Below are 12,760 nucleotides of genomic sequence, written 5' to 3' on the forward strand. Positions count from 1 at the left end.
ATATACTGTGATTATATTGAGATCTGAAATGAATTTATCATTAAGAATTTTAAATGTCCCTGTACACTCAGACGGAGTTAAATGGTTGTACATATGTAAAAGATTTTCTGCCAAGCCAACATGAATTTGAAATATGAAATAAATGACGTGTTATGGATAAGCATGCCATTTACTGTAATTACAGTACACTGAATTAATTGAATGTTTGTATTTAAATCTGTCCTGTATAATATTTTTGGAAGAAAAGCTGCCATAAGAGACTATTTTGTGTATGTGATTGTGGGCCTATGCAGTCAATAAAGTGAAATACGTTAGCTTTACATTTTGCTTCATAATGAATCACAGACGCTTTAGTCTTTAGGACATCCTGAACTTTTATTGGACCATTGGTTGAGTTGTCTGTCACAACAAGAACAAACATCACACTCATTACAGGATTTGTTTTTCTCCATTATATTTATGACATCATTCGTTGCTCAAGAACTACTGTCAGCATGAAAGACATGATCTGTGCAAAATAAGATTGGCCAGCTGAGGGTTTGAGGAAAGGGTAAATGTGGTAGAGAATACCATGAGTGTCACAATCATACAATTGGCTGGCAACAAGTTCAATTTGAATACAGGATGATTACATATAGTCTAAAAGGTGGTGTCTATGACCTCATGTTACTTGCTATTTAACCTAAGCAATTCTTTACATGTTTGCGAAAAGAATCCGGTTCCTATTCAAAACAAAGGTGGTGATTGCATTGCCAGGACCTCTGAACTTAGCCTGGGGTGGGGAGATTACAATTTTAGAGCGTTGGAGACGCATCTGGGGTTGACCGTTGTTCATTACCAATGACTTCAGTTAACCACTTAAACTCTTTGATTAGTTGACCAAGGGCCGGGACACACTAGGCCTGTTTTCGCTCTACAATATTGTTGCAGAAAATAGCCAATCTTCAAGCTCACTGTGAGTTGCAAAGGGGCGTGTTGTGTGCTTATAGATCTGCTATTTTCGCAGAATGTTGGCCCTATATAAAAACATGAGGGTTCATGTGGTCATCAGATGGATCTGCAAACTGACTGGCCGAATGCTTACCCTGAGGACCGCCTACTGAGCAGTAATCCTCCTGTGTGGATTTGGGGCTATGTTTTCACCTCTGACACTTGTTCACATCAGCTTCACTCTCACTTATCTGCTGGACTTTCCCTCCTAACAGAACCCCCTGCCTGGAGGCTCATGTGGTTAACGACTCCCCCATCACGCAACAGGCTCAGTTTGACATTTACATTTTTTTTACAAAATGACCGACAGACAAATAAATACGAGTCATGGACAAACATCCATAAACAAAGTCAGAAAACAACACAAACCATGAATAACAGTCATTACAAAAAAAATGTTTTTAAACACTAGGAGTGTGATGCCGTTTGATGCTACTGAATGATGTTTCCTGTCCGGGTCAAAATGAAAAGGCGTTTTCAAATAGCTACGCTATTAAAACCAGGCTGTCATTCTATTCATGTCTGTTCTTACCATTTATGCCACACTCATTGATTCATTTGTAGCTATTCTCATACATTCAACACCAGAGGTAGGAGCATCAACTGCTGGACACGTGGTGCGCTTACCTAAAGTGTGAAATATTAAGAGAATACCTGCAGCTATGGTACCAGCATAATGGTTTCATGAGGCAGTCAAAGTCATTAAGAGTGAAATCAATCATGTACAGACAATCAGTATCTTTGGTGGTTCGGCCACTGTACCCAAATGTGTCTCAACCCCAGTAATGTGCAAGAAACGGCTTGACCCATTTCTGAAAGGGGAGAAGGATCGTGTAGTTGGCAAAAACGAGTAATTTTTTAAATTACGGAGAGGAATATTCTATTGCTGTGGTTACCCATTAAAATTTCCGAGTTCCTCTGAGGCCTGCATGCCGGTATTGTGCATTGAAATGAGCCATCTAAATGCACAAGAGTCGCGCTGCGACACGATGTGAGCTTGTAGACCGACTATTTTTGATGCGTGACATGACCCGCGCAAATATAAATTAGGCGTTAAGATTTCCGGATATAAAAAAAAAGGAGGGGGCAGGGCTCTCTGTGGATCAGGGGAGGGCTGTATCTGTGTATATGTAAACATAGTTTTTAGTCAGATACTCATTGCCACAAACACACCAAGGTTATTCATTAAGGCATTGACACAGGCAGAGCTGTGCATTCAACCAGAGTAGAAAACAGAACAGAGAGGAACTATGTACACAAGTGAGTGCTACTGGAGTTGTCTAGTGGTCCACAGCGCTGAAAACAACAACTGTGACCTGGCCATCCTCGCTCCAGGGGGGCTAGGGGGAGGGTGCTAGGCGTGATCCCTGGTCAGATCACCGTGAAGGGAAAGCTCTTGGCCCTGGCCCAAGGTACTTTATAAGGGTAAAACACACAGTAACATCCTCAGTGTGTACAGATGTAACCAAAATGGACACATAATGCCATAAGTGTCCAGCTGGTTACTTTTGAGTGATGAATGGATAAAGGATTTTACTGTGCATGATATATGGGTGATGGGCATAAGGACACGAGAGGTTGGAGTAGTGGCGTTTAGGAGGGCTTCAGGGCATCTCGCCGTCTGCGTCCCGGCTGAAGTAGTATCTCACCGGCGGTCCAGGGAGGTCCTCGTCCCCGTCTGCCTCTGGAGCAAATGACACCGTCAGGTCCACATAGCGTCGCTCCGCCGATGGCTTGATTAATTTGTGCATCCTGCGGGAGACACGGGACAGTGACAGTGGGTCCACTTGGACAACACATACAACTGTGTTTGGACTGTAAAGCAGGGGTCTTCAACGTTTTCATGCCAAGGACCCCTTAGTTGAGAGAGAGCTGAAGCAGGGACCCCCACAACCCATAGATACCATATAGTTTCATCGTTTGACGGCACAATCGGTGTATTTTGGATTCAGGTCAATTTGTGTTTTCAGTTATTTAACCACTTGAACCGTCAATACTTAATAAACTTGACCTTTCACTCTCAACTTAGTCTGCTCTTTTTCCCCTCTACACCAAACCTCTTTGCCGAAAATAGACGATCTACAAGTTCACAACGCCTCGCAGTGCGAGTCGTTGGACACTGTGGTTCAAGTGGTTAATATAAAAAAGGAGAAACAAAAGATTCTATCACACAACGATTTGGAGGCCCCCCTGTAGTGACTGAGGACCCCCTAGGGGTCTCGGACCCCCAGTTGAAGACCCCTGCTGTAAAGCCTTCCTCAGCATGAGTAACTAACTAGTGCTTACGTTAGCTTGAGTCTCTTGCTATGTCCAGGCATCACAGGCACGTAGAGCATCTTCACACCGTGGACCACCATGGTGGGCTCAATGCCATACTTCTCCTATTAGAACAGAACAGTGGGACGTTATCAACATAATCCTCCTGCCTGAAAGATAAATGAAGACAAAAACAAATGCTTTCCAGTCAATTATTGAAATATTGTTCTCACCCTCACTGCATTCATGAAGTCAGAGAGGGTGAAGTCCTCGTGACCATGGACGGTCCAGCGGTCCCAAATGGAGAAAGAAATGTTGTCCCTAAACAAGAGATCACAGGGGCATTGATACATAGCACTTAGTGTGTGTGTTAAGTACAAGCAAGTATATGTTAAATCAGACATTTAGCAACCCCCACAACCCAAATGGAATGATCCTCTAGTCTATTGCATAAAATTTTTTATGTTATGCATATGCAATATCAGACTGATCAGACTGCCAATCTCTCAGTCAAAACATTTTTCTGTAGTTGCCTATAGTCGACTATTGGCATTAGCTGGCCAATCAGATTCGACTATAGAAATCCTTAGTTGGGGACAGGCCTAGTGTGCAAGTGTGTGCGTGCGTCCCTTTACCTGATGTGTGTTCTCTTGACAGCAGCAGTCTCAGTAAATACCACCACAGGGATGGCAAGGTTAAAGAAGCAGTTCTTGAAGGATTCAAACTCGTAGCCTCCAACCACCTTTATCAGCTCTAGAGCCACCTGGGTCAAAGAAACCGTACAAATAATGAAAAGACCAGGTTAAAAGTCTAACAGCCACAATTTGCTCCTTAAGGCAAGTATTAATCTGGCCAAAAGATTTTGAGATATATTTTATGGGAGGGGAAAGTTAGGCCTAATGACAGCACAAGTGAAAAGCTCTATGTGTACGGGACATCCTCTGGGGAGCATGAAGGTACACAGAGCATGAAGGTACACAGTGAATTCCAGGTCAATTTAGCCAGTACCTTTTGAGATGTTAGGGACAAAAGGGCTGGATGGATGAACCAATCCAGCCAACCTTGGAGCCCCACTGTCTACACTGCAAGCAGTTGGGCCAGGGACAATCCAAAGCAAATAAATAACGTGAGGCACACATGCTCCCATGCTCACCAGTCCAGCCACCGCGGCAGTTGCTGTGGCGATAGCAGGGATGATCTTGCCCGCGATGCGCTTGGCCTTGAGGCGGTCAGCAGCCTCGATGGAGTACATCCTGGCTCTTAGAGCCGACGCAGACGCGACAAAGTCCATATGGCCGTTACTGTCGTCATCCTTCTCAAACTGCTGCGGGGTCATCCGCAACTTCCCTGTAGTACACACACATGCACAACAGTTGTAATTAGGGTATGATTGACAGTTTTAAAGTGTGACTGTGTAGTGTATGTGTATATAGGAACCTGGTGTGACTTTAGCAGCGATGGCTTCCTCTAGCTGCGTGATAGCCAGCCTCTCCTCTTCGCTGCTTAGTGACATTTTCGCTTGATCTGGCTTTTTCACGGCTTCATCTGTTTCTATAAGCTGGAGGGGGGGGGAGACATGCAAAGAAATTGTTCACACGTCCCATCTATCAAGCAGCTTAGGGTCATAAATAAGCACTATTATCTTATTATCTTATATAAAACTGATTGTTCAATCAATGAGCCTACTTTTTCTGAAGGCTGGTATTGTGGAATCTGAACATCACTGAGAATCCTGTTTACCGCCTCCTCTGTAAGGTCCTAAGAAGGAAAACAATCTGGTCAATTCTGGTAGAGTAATGTACCGGTATTTGTGTCGTATGTGTCAGGTAGTCTACCTTCTCTGAGTAGGGGATGCTATAGATTCCTGCAAAGAGGCGAGCTGCGCTGAGGACAAAACTTAAGTGCCTGGTGGGAAAAGGGTAGGACAAGGCAACACGACACATGAGAACATGAGAAACTGACATGGGTGTCTAAACATGGTACATATGACAACCTACTCACAAAGGGTCTTTCAAGTCAAATTCAATAGACGACGGAGGTCGTTTAGGTGACTGCCAAAACAAACCTGAGGAACAAGACATAAGGATTTTTCACAAACAATACATTTTTATAGAATCTTTAGTCTCTGCATACAGAAAATATAGATTTGGGAGACAAACTTACTTCCATCTTTTAACCGTGTGTCCAGGGGGAAAGAGTGCAACAGTTGTAAGGCCTAGATGAAGAGAACACCCAAAGTCACAGTCAAACATTTTGTAGCTTGTGGTGGATGGGTGTTATAATACACACACATCCACACACAACACCTTCCTCTATGGGTGAATATATCAAGAAGAGATGGACTCTTTCTCTTTCCGTCATTGACCTTACAGTATTTACACAGCGGACATTTTGCTCTTGCTTCTTAGTCAGAGGGAAGAGAATGAAGTAATAGAAAATGGTCACCATATGAATATGGTTTATACATTACCTTTTTCTTGAAATACTTGTCAAACTTGAGGCGGGCCATAGTGACACATTGCTCCCACTGACTAGGTCGCTTGCTTAACAGCTTAACGACTTGGAATGCTCCTTCCAAACTCTCCCTTGCTTGCATCCTCTACATCAATAAACACACACAAAGTGTTTAACAGCAGTATTTCCAGCACAGAGGGAATGTTTATGGAGATGAAAACATTGTTTGCGGTTGGTGACACAGCATAATTACCTGTAGCACAGCTTCAGCTGAGGAGTGGGTCTGCCAGAATAAGTTATATATGGAGGGCTTGTGGGAGAACGAACTCTCAAACTACACAACCAGAAACAGAAAGGGTTCACTGTTACAAAACTATGTAGATAGATATATTTTGGTGAACACACAAGGGAGAAGATTGAATGTCCAAGTAGAATATCTCTTTATCTATGTCAAGACAAGCCTAGTGCAGAGTATTAATTGAATTAATTTGTCCCAGTTCTTATTATGTCTTATTGATAGTACAGTAGGTACGGACTCGAACCTGCGACACGCCGTCAGGCTACATGGATCATAGGTGGCCGGACGGCTGTTCCATTTCTGTCCCTTTAATTGTTTTTCCAAATAAAATGTTCTAACCATCCAATAAACTAGCCTGAGAGTCAGAGGCAGATCATTTAAAAACTGCATACACTCAATGATACATTTGCTTACTCTGCAAGATCCGACTCCCATTTTTGGAATGTATTCAAATTCACACATGGAATCTAATTAAACATTACCTTTCATCAGCCATTAATTTGAAGTCTTTGTGTCTAAAACCTAAGATGGAACAATAACTGACATATCGGATCTATTGTTTTGGAATGAATACATAATCTCAACACAAGTGACGATTGTCATTATTAGTCTTTATATAAAGTCCCGTTATACAACAAGACAATGAGATGCACTGGGTGACTGTGGGGTGGCAGACCTTGTCTCTGGCCCACTGGATAGTGTGTTCTATGACCGCAGGGAAGGATTTCAGCGTGCAGAAGGGGATCTCCTCCTCTGGGGGGTCCCTCTGGCAAAGTAAATGCACAAGAACACACTCAAAACTCTGCAGGACACTATGAAACGTTTCCCCAAAAAAGGGACACCAGGGTTAATGTGATTAAAGGAAGACAAACGTCAGCCCAGCAGACCAGACTCACATGGCTATTGTAGGACTCTGTCAGGTTTGGCACAATGATTTCTGTGTGTCCTTTGGTTCCCATGGTGCCAGAGTCCAGGAGAGGTTTCTGACTGGACACACTACGACTGAAGTGAACCGACGAGAGACAAAGAGCGAGTCAAAATTTGAACGCTGAATGAAAGGCTTGCCCTGTAATCTGGATTCAACAATGCATCGACAGCTCCATCACCACTGACCTGTCCACGTATCTGCGGGCCTCCACATTGTCCAGCGCCGTGACAACTAAATGCAGGCGGGAGTAGAAGGAGTCACTGTAGATGCTCTCGGTGGCCGGACATACCTTGTCGAGGCGAGAGTCCACCTGCAGCTCCGGGTTGATCTCTAGAGTGGCTGTAGCTGCTGTGGTGCTCTTGGGTTTCTGAGAAGGACACAGGTAAGACAGCAAAGATATAACTCCAGTTCTGCAAGGACTTTTTTGGTGCAATCCTTTTAGACAAAGGGTCTTGACTGTACTTGTGCTGTTTTGCATTTCTGTCTAATAAAATAATCAATCAATGAATCAATCAAAGGTCCCGTTTTCTTTTCTCTCCAAGATATAATTTTTTTGGTAAAGAGAGAGAGAGAGCACGTTGGAGCAAGGTGATCACGGAACAATTTGATGACACACTGCAGTCAAGTGATTTCTTTGGCATCATGAGACAGTAAACATGAGTAAAAGAAAAGCTATTCTCTTTATACTCTAAACCACATGTCTCCGGTAAAATAGAATCTCATCGCATACGTTGGCCAGCCAAAAAAGTAGAGAGAGAGGTCAAAGATGGAGGAGGGAGAAGAGAGAGGTTTCTTTTCACCTGTATATGATGTGGTCTGAAGAGAAACTGTCGGTTCAGGTTCGACTTCTCTATAAGATCTGGGTCTGTGATGCACACCTGAGGACAGACACAACACAAGAATCAAAGATTCAATAGACACAACACCAATCATTTCAATACAAAGAGAGAGAGAGAGAGAAGAGAAAACCAATGATAGATGGACATAGGAATGCAAAGAGGGAAGGACTAGAATTCCATACCTCTCCTGAGCTTTTGGCCAATCCCACGCCAAGCAGTGCAAAGTTTTTCAGCATCTCGCAGCCAATAGCACCACAGCCCACCTGGAAGAGTTAGAAAGGGACCCAGGTCAATACAGATGTAAAAGCACAGAGACCTCGTCATCTCATGCAGTATGCAGTGCTCACCATGAACACTCTGAGCTTGTGCAGCTCCAGACACATGGACTCGCCAATGCAGGCTCGGAGGCCATCGTACCGATTGCCCCTGGGGGCAAACTCCTCAGCAGAGAGAGACTGGAGCGGTCGTACGACTTCGATGGCATCCAGGTAAAACTAAAACACACAAGACAGGGAAATGTAACAGTAGCATAGATAAGATGACAAGAGGAAAACTAAGCATCGCTACTGTACAGTACTGCCTGCTGTTTATCCACTTAAAACCTATATACTTCATTGACCCCACAGGTCTATACTAGCCCCCCTCCTTTTTTCCCATCTACACCACACCAAATTTCCAAAGTGGTACAATGGAGAGACGTACCCACTGCTGCAGGGGAGTGAATTTCCCTGTGAGAGCCTTGAGGACCTCCTGACTGGCCAGGCCTCCTGTGGCTGCTGTTAAAGGAGGAAGGACTCCCCCTGCTGTCCTGGAGAGGCAGCGCACCAACTCAGCATTCACTGGAGCCTGTTAAAGGAAGGAGGAGAAGAGCAACAGAGACAATGTCAAAGGGTGAAAGTATAGAGAACACAAACAGAGCAAGATAGTTAAGATACTTTATAAGTAACCATTAGCTCAATACACAACATGTAATAGTTGCAATAAGAAATGCAATAAACAATAATTAAAATAACATACTATAAAACAGTGGTCCCAAATTCTTCTGGATCAAGGCCCACTTGAAAATCTCGAAAGTGTTTGTGGCCCACCTATCTGACCCTTAATTTTCCTATCAATTACACACCCCATGAAGCATTGAATGCATGGATATTTCTTTGCTTTTGTCGCATTCCTAAGATAATAATTTGATGATAATAATAAAGAAAGACCCTGATGTATCTGTTAGGAGACATGAGGGGAGTTGCTCACTTTGTTCCTGAGTTTCGCATTTACTTCCTCAGTGAGCTTCACCATAACCTCAGCATCCTGTAAACACCTGAAGACAACAAAGAGTTTACCTCATGTTAATTTAATTGTGGAAAGCCAAAATCCTGATTATGATTACAATTTGATTAATTGTGCAGCCCCACAGTGATTTCAAATTTTCATGTGTGATTTTGAATCCAGCCCAGGGGGTTGAAGATTTGGACATTTTATCATTTTGCTCTCAACAAATTATACAATGTACTTCAGTAAATGTTTTCAACATCAATAATTTGTTAATCAAAAAAGTTTGTGTGATTTAAGTGTTCCCTTAATATTTTTTGAGCAGTTTACCATTTAGGTTTATTTTAGATTGGGGGTCAGTTGATTTATGCATCTTGCTCAGGGACTCTCCAACACATAGACCCAGGTCAGGAATTGAACCGGTAAACGATAAGCTATTGGCACCCATTAATGATGCTATTTAAAATGCAGTTTTGTATGTTTTGCCATCTAACCAGAGCTCTTGCACTTTAGTGTAGATTACAGCTAATAATTTGTAGGGGCAGGAGTTTATTTTATTATTTTTCTTTTTTAATTTTAAAGACTAATTGAGGATCATAACTATGGACCCCCATCAGAAAAAGAGACTCAAACGAGTACACAGGTACTTGCAGGGGGATAGGAGCATGTATTAAATTAGAAAGAAAGTAGCTGGACAATGAAAAGTAAAATAGATTTGGGTTACCCAATGTTGGGCAGTCTGCTGTGTTGCTCCTGGAAGGCGTCTAGTGCCAGCATGGCTGCATGGATCTGTAGTGGGGCCTGATGAGGAGATGGAGACAATGGAGGTGATGGCTAAGTTTCACTCACATAATATAATCCAGTCAATAGTTACAGAACCAAAGCTCTTCTGAACTCTCACCTCTGGCTTACTGAAGTCAGGGATCAGTAGTTGAGGATCACACAGCTGTCTCTCCATCGTCTCCTGACACACACACACACACACACACACACACACACACACACACACACACACACACACACACACACACACACACACACACACACACACACACACACACACACACACACACACACACACACACACACACACACACACACACACACACACACACACACACACACACACACTTTGAGCTCTATGAATCTTAAAATATCCAAAGTTGACCAGTGATTTGTACTTTCATGAAACTGTACTTTTTTCTATTGCAAACTTCTAGTAAATTAATCAATCAAACAATCAAAAAGTCAACTTTGCAGAGTGGTTTGAAAGTTAACTTACAAAGCTGAGCGTTCTAGGAGTTTTCACAAGGACAAAGAACCCTCCATGTGCATACGGCTGCAAATGGGACGTGTCCCCGATTGCAAAACTGTAGGGTGTAAGGACTGTATAATACACACACAAACACGCACGCATGTTTGCACACAAGAACGTACACGTACACAGAGAATCAACCCGCACACAAACACAGAGAATCAACCAAGAATGTAACTAGGTATTAAAGAATGCAAGTAATATTTTGTGTAGTATCACCTTGTACAGTATTTCACTTTTAAATAAGTTATAGTTTTAGGGTTAACATATCATCTGAAGTGTAGACAAACTTCACAATATCAAATCTGATGAATCAACAATGAACTGAAGATTTGTAAAGAAATTAAGTCAGCATGGACCACAATGGAGTTTTTAAATTGTCGTACTGTTGTACAAAAATGTCAATACAATTACTCAATTCAATATTCAATTCAACGAATGAAATGAGCCTATACTGTAGGTCTATACCTGAAACCTGCCTTGCAGTGCCGTTGAGTTCCTCCATGCCATTGACCTCTCTGAATAAGACACTCTGACCTGTCTGCAGGCCGTGGGTGCGATTGTCCATACAGGTCACAACTCCAGGGTTGTCCTGGAAGTGCAAATGGGGATAAATTAATATTATGGGTGGAATTTCACGGCGACCGCTTGCTTTTTGCCCGAATTCCGTTCCCATCTACCGCTTTTAACACCATGATTTCAGTACATTGAGGAACTCACTCAAAAGGCTTAACAATTATTTGAAATAAAACACCAAAACAGACCATAAAAGGAATTCAAGCAAGAAATTCTGTACTTGTGGGTGATAAAATGGCAAATGCATTAACCAAACATCAAAAATGTCTTCATACAACCTGGGTGATGCTTTGGATGAAGATTTCTTTAGGCTCCTCCCCTGTGGAGTCCAAAACCTCAAACTCGTCTCCGAAATCACAGAACACCCGCACGCAAATCCCATAGGCATCACAGCCAATAAACTACCAGGAAGAGAAGATGACAGTCAGTTGATTATTCTCTAATTTTAGGTTCAAAACACGACTTGCAGACTGAGTCGGTGCTCTGTACCCTTCCAATGGAAGTGTAAACGTACTCTAATGGGAGGTTGTTGTGAGTGGCAGAACTCGTTCACTCTCTTCTGCAGGCTCAGTCTGGCTTCAGTCAGAATCACACACTAGAAAGAACACAGCAGGGGACACCAGGAGAGTAATTCAGTCAGACCTTGTTATGTACCTTCCATGGTGATATTGCAGACACACACTAGGTAAACAGAACAATGAAAATCCTCAAATGTGACCTGAGCTCTTAAAAAAATCAACATGCATTTTGGGACTATCAGGTACCCAGTTCTATCAGGCACACTGATAACAAAGGGGACAGTCGGCAGATACACCACCTGGTATCTTCTGAGGAAGCTGAGGTCAGTGCTGTCATCAAGAGTAGAGGAAGACATGTCAACATGGACATATGGGTTCAACTCCGCTACCCGAGGCAAGACTGCCTCCACTCTGAGGGGGAGAGAGAGAGAGAGAGAGAGAGAGAGAGAGAGAGAGAGAGAGAGAGAGAGAGAGAGAGAGAGAGAGAGAGAGAGAGAGAGAGAGAGAGAGAGAGAGAGAGAGAGAGAGTGAGATAGAGAGAGAGAGGGAGAGGAAGATGTGTGGTATAAGCATGTATAAAAATCAAAAGTGAAAAAATACGCACATCTCTTAAAAAAGGTGTTGGGTGAAAAATAGCAAAATTGAAGAGAAACCCGCACACTTTGCTCCAGTGACTGAATTTTTATTGACAACGTTTCGAGCGTTTCTAGCTCTTCATCTGGTCAAGCTCAAGATGTGAGTCTCCAACCTGCTTTTGTAGTGACACCCATATAAGTCACGTTGTCAGCAGGGGGTGGAGCAACACAAAAAGGTAATTATATCAATTTATACAATAAAAAGTATTACAAAGTTCATCATATTTTGATTCATTAGACAGTGAACAAAACACAAGCAAATACGACATGATTATTATATACCAAATCGTATAAGCATGTATAATGCTTATACGAGTATAAGCATGTATAAAAATACATAAATTAAGACACAGACAAAGGACACTCAATTGTTGTTTCTCTCACCCTCTCTATTAATATATAGAGAAGTACAGAACGGAAACATATATAGGTAAATGCTACCTGCTATATAATATGAACCAAAACGTATACACTAAGAAGGAAGAAGTGGCGAGCCCTGCCATCACCTTTACCTTGACCTCTGGCTCACCACATCCTGTTGGCGGATGAAGAAGTTGGAGCCCAAATGACAGGTTTCACACTGCTTGGTGTCATGGAGAGTAACAGCCTGAAAAGAAAACACAGGTGTGGACGGACACACAAACAAGTAACACACAAAATTACTATGGTTGAACCAGTTCTACAA

General features: G+C 42.6%; 1 protein-coding gene across 1 annotated transcript in view; it reads right to left on the reverse strand.

Moving 5' to 3' along the window:
• Nucleotides 1-386: 386 nt before the first annotated feature.
• Nucleotides 387-12,760, reverse strand: part of uba6 (ubiquitin like modifier activating enzyme 6) — a 13,990-nt gene continuing 1,616 nt past the window's right edge. The window contains exons 5-32 of the mRNA XM_080721987.1: nt 12,588-12,682; nt 11,740-11,851; nt 11,437-11,517; nt 11,201-11,323; nt 10,815-10,938; nt 10,314-10,417; nt 9,933-9,995; nt 9,756-9,832; nt 9,014-9,080; nt 8,468-8,611; nt 8,113-8,259; nt 7,948-8,028; nt 7,727-7,804; nt 7,112-7,293; nt 6,895-7,000; nt 6,675-6,764; nt 5,954-6,034; nt 5,717-5,845; nt 5,410-5,461; nt 5,248-5,311; nt 5,082-5,151; nt 4,933-5,004; nt 4,684-4,804; nt 4,400-4,593; nt 3,882-4,009; nt 3,480-3,567; nt 3,277-3,371; nt 387-2,742 (exon numbers count right to left, since the gene is read on the reverse strand). Of these exons, the coding sequence (XP_080578113.1) occupies nt 2,595-2,742; nt 3,277-3,371; nt 3,480-3,567; nt 3,882-4,009; nt 4,400-4,593; nt 4,684-4,804; nt 4,933-5,004; nt 5,082-5,151; nt 5,248-5,311; nt 5,410-5,461; nt 5,717-5,845; nt 5,954-6,034; nt 6,675-6,764; nt 6,895-7,000; nt 7,112-7,293; nt 7,727-7,804; nt 7,948-8,028; nt 8,113-8,259; nt 8,468-8,611; nt 9,014-9,080; nt 9,756-9,832; nt 9,933-9,995; nt 10,314-10,417; nt 10,815-10,938; nt 11,201-11,323; nt 11,437-11,517; nt 11,740-11,851; nt 12,588-12,682 (2,916 nt within the window). The 3' untranslated portion in view covers nt 387-2,594. The remainder of the gene's footprint in view (nt 2,743-3,276; nt 3,372-3,479; nt 3,568-3,881; nt 4,010-4,399; nt 4,594-4,683; nt 4,805-4,932; nt 5,005-5,081; nt 5,152-5,247; nt 5,312-5,409; nt 5,462-5,716; nt 5,846-5,953; nt 6,035-6,674; nt 6,765-6,894; nt 7,001-7,111; nt 7,294-7,726; nt 7,805-7,947; nt 8,029-8,112; nt 8,260-8,467; nt 8,612-9,013; nt 9,081-9,755; nt 9,833-9,932; nt 9,996-10,313; nt 10,418-10,814; nt 10,939-11,200; nt 11,324-11,436; nt 11,518-11,739; nt 11,852-12,587; nt 12,683-12,760) is intronic.

The sequence above is a fragment of the Nannobrachium achirus genome, assembly GCF_963921795.1.
Source record: "Nannobrachium achirus genome assembly, chromosome: 3".
Lineage (NCBI taxonomy): Eukaryota > Metazoa > Chordata > Actinopteri > Myctophiformes > Myctophidae > Nannobrachium > Nannobrachium achirus.